Below are 7667 nucleotides of genomic sequence, written 5' to 3'. Positions count from 1 at the left end.
ACTCATTGGATCACATATAGCTTAATTCTAGATTTATTTAGATTTATGCTTGTTAAATCTATGATTTATCTATAACTAAATTATACGTGATTCAATGAGTATAAAATTTTTACTGTAGTTCAAGCATACAATAATATGCCAACCATAAAAATTTCACCACAATTTAGACCCTAAAAGCTACACCGTACCTATGAATTATTTTGATTAATTATAGAAAAATATAGATCTAAATCTACAATAAATTTTTTGTATTAAAGAATACCATATTATAGTTCATTGAGTAGATCTACTCATGTGGAGTCCAACAAATTGATTTTTTTTATTTTATGATTTTTCTACAATTTACTATGATTTTTTTAAAAATTTAGGGGAAATAAATAAAAAAGAAAAAATAAAACTGTGCTACTGTAGCAAAACCACGCCAAAAACCACCTGGAGGGGTTATTTGACCGGTTTTGGAAAGTTCAGATGGTAGAATATCCTGTTTTATAGTTTGGAGGGTGAAGTAGTACAACACAAAATGTTCAGGAGGGTAAGTAGACTTTTTCCGTCTACTACATGGGGGCCTAACAATGAAGCTAGAAGCGTAGAACAATAACATACTCGGAATGTCAAGTTCAGGACAACTAAAGAAAACTAGGATTAGACTGAAAAATGCAACTGGAATTCTACTTATGTTTTGTAAATATCCTGAAGTTGAAATTCCGAGTAAGCAATCATTCCAAACTTACTTTTGTTTTTCCTACTTAACTAGCGGAGATGTACGTGCCACCGCACATATTTAATTTTCCTTCCATCAAACAATGATGTTATTTATTTTTCTTCTAAAAACAATACACGTCTTTCTTTTTCTTCCATAAACAATCATGTCAATTATTAACCTTCCAAAATAAATAATGATGCGAATTATGGGCGAATGCAAGTGGAAAGGAAAGTAAAAAATATGTGCTAAATGAAAGTAATATGTGGGTATAAGTGGTGGATATATGAAATTGCTGGTGTAAAAAGTATTAAGATTTTGGTAGAAAACATTGACGAAACCAATCTCCCTCTCTTTTTCTCAAAACTTTTGGACTTTCGTGAAACCTTTTGAACTGACAAGTGGGGCCTCCGTGAAGGATAAGGTGGGCCTAATCTTGATGAGAAAGAGTTCCAATTGTTTCAACTTTTTATAGATTGATAAACAACACGGTCAAAAATTTTAAGATCATGTACTATATATGGAGAGAAGATATCCAAGATGGAATGCGTGCAAGTTCAGTGTATTGCATCCCAGGATACACAATTTGATGCTGTTCCTTGTAAACAACATCCCCAGAATCTCATCTCGTCCAAATCAAGAGAGAGTTTGCACGAGGATAACTGCCATTTATTACTTCTGTACGACAGCGAGCAAGTCGTGGTGCTTTAAGTGTTTAGTCAATCGAGTTGCATCATGAGTTAATGGAGCATATAGGAAACTTGAAACGAAAGCATTTCTTTGGAATGATCTATTTCAGTAGAAAAAAAAAAGAACTTGCCTTGTGGTCGCGCAGAAAACCCTACAAAATATCATGTTGATACAAGGGGGGCATAAATCTACTAAAGGAATTTGTAGTTTGAAAAATTGACAAATTGCACACTGGTTAGCCCAACTTTAATTTATCTTGATAATTTGGTGACAACGATCATGTTGCATATATAGGCTATGAGTTAAGACTCCTATTTTGTTTAAAAACCTGTAATTTTGTTTGTGAAACTAAAAAACCTGTAATTAAAACCTCTGTTTTGCCTTACATTCATATGGTAGATAAGAATGATCATTAATTCATTATATTATAACAAAGAGTGGTTAATAGATGAAGTGAAAATGGGAAAAATGACGAATTACTAGGACTACACGATTATGGCTATTTTCGTCTCCCTGAATATACCTGATTTACAAGGAAGTAGTCCAAGTCACGTATCAACATTAATGCTACAACTTACAGTCTCCAGCTCACACAAGCAGTTGCTATCATAACGGATATTCTTTACCGTTTCCATCTCTATCCATGCACACGATGACACGGAGAGCAGGATTTCCATTCTGATTCTTCCGAATCCACGACACTGTCTCTTCTTCTAATCGTTACTGCAGTTGAGAAAGAATTGCTCAGAAAGTAACACCAAACATGCAATATCCAAATTATAATGTGTTCTCAGGAAAAAGCAACCATCCAATTGATAGAACCACAAGCATTTTTTTTTACCCTCCGAATAACGTTAGCAGGTAAGACACCAGCTACGGTTGTCGATTATTATACAGCATGGAAGGGCCCTGCTGCATGGGGCTGGGTTGCATCTTGATGTTGCTATCATTCACAGTTCTCTGCAATCATACAAAAACCCAAAGTGGAAAGACACACTAGCATTAAAAATTGAAAGATGAGTATGATATTTATATAAAACATAAGTCTGATATATTTGAAACACCACTGGACGAATGATAATTGATTGAACTAAGCTAGAAAAGACAAGGAAGGTAAGGATCTTCTACACCTAGCGATTTTTTGTGAAATTATAATTATTTTCAAGAAGACCATAACCAGCGGCACATACTTTCACTAGGAGATCCCTTTCAAACAAATACAAATAACTGCCTTACATATACACTCTTATATACCCAGTCCTTTATTAAATTTAAATTTGCATTCACACATGCATGCATTAATCAAATAGTAAGAGCATGGGTCACAATCAGAATAACTAAATATTGATCTAATGCATTACAGTAGTGCAAATTTGATCCTATTTTCTCCAATAATTCTTCTCAGGAGACATTGAGTATGCTTTTATTACTGTAGATACCAAATAATTTGGTGGTGACCCTAAAGCATACAGTTTCAGGATCGCACTGGTTGGATCCATGAGAAAGGAGATCAGTTTTAAATCTATGATCAATTGAAAGAGCTAAAAGTGACACCTATTAGTCTAAAGCTATTTGATAATGGATTTAGAAGAAAACCTTGAATGAATGAATCATGGATTATTTTATGAAACCATTGCCAATAGATACTTTTCTTGCCGAGACCATGGAGCAAAACAATCATACAGATAAAAACTTGCAGGTGCATCTTGCATGGTACATGATACTCATAATATATTAATTACTATGTGTTAACTGTGCAGCCCCCAATCCCCAGAAACATTAAACCAGCACAGTGTGTAAATTCATGGAAATAGGGAAGGTTAAAACAATATAGGAATATAAAGAACATAGGAATATGTATCATATACAGTTGTTTCTTAGAAATCTAAAGCACAAGAATTTTTCAAAAGTTGGTTAGATGCTTCACTGGAAAGCACACAATTTCGGAGAGAGGTAACTCAAAGGAAAATTTCCATGAGGTTGGATCTCAAGCTAAACTTCCTCCAAAATTCATAAATATTGAGCCATTTCGAGGAAATTCTTAGGGATCCTAGGAGACAATAGCCCATACCGCAAGTCCAAAGGGCCACATTGGACTATTTTTTTTCCCTTCCTAGGATTCTATTCCTACAAAATCCCAGGTTCCAGATACAATGTGTATGTTCGCATGCGAAAATAATGAGATCCTATCATAAAGTCAATATGCTTATCAAATAATTAGCTTATGCATTGCATAAATCATCACGAATAGCACGATTTCTCCTGAAAACTTAAATTTGACTTCATAGCAAAGCAATCATTACAATGCTCGGAAAAAAAAACTGATCATATGCATCAATTCCTAATGGTTAAGCAAGTGATTGTCAATAGACCTCTCATTTAAGTGATTGTCATTTAATCTTATTTGCAAATCACATGCAGAAGGCAGAAAAGTGTAAATTAAGCTAACCAAGTGAAATCTTCAAGATGCCTGCAACAGCTCCTTTATATCATAACCTTGCAGCTGAAACAGAATAACATATCACTTTCAGTAGTCTGATATACCCAGAGAAACACATTTGAAGTAGTTTAATTCAGTTGTAAAATTTAGCTGCCAATATATTATGGGAATAGATGTTTTGCCCCTATTGTGCCTAGTACTATCAATGCTAACTCATTTTGTCACTCCTAGAAGAAAAATGAGGAAATAGAAGTAAAACATGAGAAATTTAGATCTACCTGAAGAAAGGTTAGCAGCAATATTACTCCAGAGTTCCAGACAGCATGTATTGTAATAGGAGTAAGAAGATTGCGAGTTTGAGCATATGAAAATCCTAAGACAACACCTGTAGCCAAAACAAAAAGATGGAGGAAATATGGTCAGTCCTAAAAATGTTAAAGCAAGCTAACACATCAATTTTACATACTACATGTGATTCTAAGACCATTCCTCACTATATCTGGTCAAACTATAGCAAATAGAGGGATTTAGCATATTGCATAGTGTTTTTTATGTCATGCCCAGTCATCAATATCGTAGGCAATTACCAAGTACAAAAAGCTGTGGAAACTCTCCTGGTGTAAGATGAGCGAAGGCAAATACTGCTGCAGTGATAAGCACAGCATACGGTGTGGAGAACCTGCACCAGGACAGATTGTTAACATCTTCATTATATAGTAGTTCAGATTGCACAAATTTACGGTGTTATACTTCTAAAGACAGGATTTAGAAAGGAAATATCCTGGCCAAGAATTCATGTATATTTACCACGTAGTCAAGGACACCATTAGAAATCCTCGAAAGACGGTCTCCTCAAGAATCGGCGCCAAAACCCCAGTGATGCCCAGCAGACAGGCAGTGCTGCCAATAATTTTTTTTCTCCAATAATCAAGTAAGTTTATCTTGCTACATTATATACAGACAAACAATATCTTATTAAATCACAGGGGAAAAAGCCAGATAAACCATACCTGATACCTGATGAGCCAATCAGTGGCAATAGAATGACTAGTGAGTCAGTCTGAAAGACGAGGTTCAAGAACCGAGTCACTAGAGGTGAAATTTCGCTATTGTGGAATGCTTGACTTTATCATTTATGTTGTATGTTATATAGTCTGCTATTCTCAGTGTCTTTCTTGTATCTAGGAATTCATTTTGCTGATGCGCTATAATGGGGACACCATCTAAGTTCTGAAAAAGTCTATCCAGGTCTCATTGTGAGCTGTCATTGCTTCATCCAACTGGTTATGTTGCGCAGATTGCAGAAAACATCAAGCATATGAGAACTAGGAGCATGAAGTTAAGGCAGCGTAATGGGAGAAACTGTTTACCAATTTATGAATTTTCTCCTCTAAAATAGGTTCACCACAGTTGCACTTCAACTGATGAGCATTTTTTTTTCAGTTACAGTAGTAAGGACATTGTGAACATTCAAACTGATCAATAAGATGGATAATAGATAATCATGGAAGCATAAATACCTCTCTCTGTGGCGTTTCACCATTCAGAAATGTCATTGCAGCTCCAGCTAAAGCAATAGAAATTATTGCAACAAGGATGCCGATTCCAGCCCACAAAAGCCAACCATTTTGCAGCTTAAATGGTTCCTCAAATTCTGAAAATTAAAGGATTCAATTGCATCAGATGACCATTGTCCTGTGCTTAAGAACACACTGAACATCCACATCACAACCATTCTATGGATGCAAATTAATACAAGTGAACAGACTATCTAAATTAGGCCATTCCATCTTCGTCCATTAAAATATCAAGAAAGAATTCAATAATTTAGCAAGCTAATATTGGGAAAGAAACAAATGTGAGACATATGTATAAGCAAGAACATGAAAGAACATCAAATTCTTACTGTAACGAAAGATGTCATCTGAGAATGGTCGAAAGGTATTGGTGATGCCAAATATAGCTCCAAGCACAACAACTGTCGTGCTACTGCACTCGCCAAAAAAAAGGCAATGAAATGTGCATGCAGATTATTCAGAAGCTGAATGGCAAACTCTGGTAAATATAATTTATACAAAAGGACAGGAACTTCGATCCATACAATTGTCCCAAGAAGAGTACTTCTGCTTTCTCATCTAGAGTTGCCTCCCCAACTTGAAAACCTAACTGCTCCAAAATAGATTGCTCAACCATTCCTGTCAGAAGAAAGCTGTCCAAAGAACATTCAGCAACATTGGAGGCATTTGCAACAATTCAATATGCTTCAGTTATTCGGATTAAAATCATGGTAAATATTGCTTCGTTCTTGAGAACAGAATTTCACAAACTAGTATGTACATTACTTCTGCACAAATTGATTTCTTCCTACCCAACGCCATGATAATTGGGCAAAGGTGGAGCTGTACCTTACTGCGCATGCCACCATGGTGAGGGAAATGGTTGGCCACTCCCACGGCACATCCCACCGGCGAAGGACAGGCCACCCATCCAAGCTTTTCTCCTACCAAAGCAACATCGTTTCAAGACAATCAATTACAGTTCCCACCGAACTCCCAAAAGGGCCGGGCTCTCAGATTTCAGCGCTGTGCCCACAACACAGCATTGCGCAGCGTCAAGCACCGTATCTTGTGGAGGCGTGGGCGGCCCATTCTCGGCGTCGGAGGAGCACCGGCAGGCGACGATGGCCGTCGGCCCCGTCCACCTCCACCGCCGGGTCCCCGGCGGCCGCGGCACGAGCGGGCCTGCTACTGCCCCCGCCACTGGGCGGCGGCATGTTCTTGGTGAGGTAACTGGGTGCAGCAGGCTCTGCTTGGAGAGATGGAGGTGCAGAGATCTGCTGCGAGAGTGGCCGCACAGCTGCGGGCAGGGGCGTAGGCAGAGAAGAGACGGCGACGAAGCCATCGTAAACCGTTGGGGCCTTCCGGAAGGCACGAGGGATAAGGCCACAAAGCTTAAGAGTTTTCCTCTTCCATTTTTCTTTTTTTGAAGGGTTCCTCTTCCATTTTCCGATTTGTTAAGAAGGTTATTAAAAATAGCCCACTTCAATCCCGTGCCAATTCATTTTATCCGCTTAACCCTATAAGAAAAAATCAAATTTAATTTACTCTCCCAATAATTTTAATTAGTCCAATCTATCGCTAATAATATTTCTCTTTTTGTGTATTACTAGCGGAGATGTACGTGCTACAGTCATGTATTTAATTTTTCTTTCATCAAAGAACAATGTCATTTATTTTTCTTCCAAAAATAATATCTTTCTTTTTCTTCCATAAATAATGATGTCAATTATTTTTCTTCCAAAATAAATAATGACACGAATTATAGTTAATGCATGTGCAAAAGAAAAGTAAAGTGTGTGCCAAAGGAAAGTAATACGCGGATATAAGAGGTGAGTATACAAAATTGTTGGTGTAAAAAGTATTAGAATTTTGGTGAAAAACATTGATAAAACCATTCTCCCCATCTATTTCATCAAACCTTTTGGCCTGACAGGTGGGGCCTCCGTGAGGGATAAGGTGGGTTTAATGTTGGCGAGAAAGGTTTTCAATTATTGTTTCGACTTTTTATTTATAGATAGATAGATTATTATATAAAGTATACATATTTATATGGTTTATTGTAGAAATGTACATGCAATTTGCTAATATACGATAAAAGTTTCAAGAACTGAAAATGATTCTCATCAAAATTAGGCTCTCCTTTCCAGCCGAAAGATTTGACAAAGTGGAGACACATAATTGATTGATGTTTCTAAAAAGTTTCTATCAAAAAGCCAAACATTTTTTTGTGTACCCAGCCTCTCCTTTCCTTAAGCTCCCACAAATTAAGTGTCTAATG

At 36.8% G+C, this 7667-nt stretch overlaps 1 protein-coding gene across 2 annotated transcripts; it reads right to left on the bottom strand.

Moving 5' to 3' along the window:
- Nucleotides 1-1777: 1777 nt before the first annotated feature.
- LOC120712454 lies at nt 1778-6778 on the bottom strand. 2 transcript variants are annotated; one of them, XM_039998241.1, is made up of 12 exons: nt 6450-6778; nt 6236-6330; nt 5932-6039; nt 5737-5819; nt 5399-5484; nt 5347-5363; nt 4638-4733; nt 4418-4509; nt 4109-4215; nt 3840-3893; nt 2232-2350; nt 1778-2113 (listed from the first exon to the last, which is right to left on the bottom strand). In XM_039998241.1, exons 1-10 carry the CDS (start codon nt 6729-6731, stop codon nt 3852-3854), a joined length of 1008 nt encoding a protein of 335 aa, XP_039854175.1. In that variant the 5' UTR covers nt 6732-6778; the 3' UTR covers nt 1778-2113; nt 2232-2350; nt 3840-3851. The 2 variants fall into 2 exon arrangements, with proteins under 2 accessions (XP_039854175.1, XP_039854174.1); XM_039998240.1 differs by adding an exon at nt 4841-4890 and having other exon boundaries at nt 4638-4730; nt 5351-5484; nt 6450-6776.
- Nucleotides 6779-7667: the final 889 nt, after the last annotated feature.

The sequence above is a fragment of the Panicum virgatum genome, chromosome 6K (assembly GCF_016808335.1).
Source record: "Panicum virgatum strain AP13 chromosome 6K, P.virgatum_v5, whole genome shotgun sequence".
In the NCBI taxonomy this organism is placed as follows: Eukaryota; Viridiplantae; Streptophyta; class Magnoliopsida; order Poales; family Poaceae; genus Panicum; species Panicum virgatum.
The sequence above is the reverse complement of the archived record's forward strand: the minus strand, read 5'-3'. Positions and strand labels throughout refer to the sequence as shown.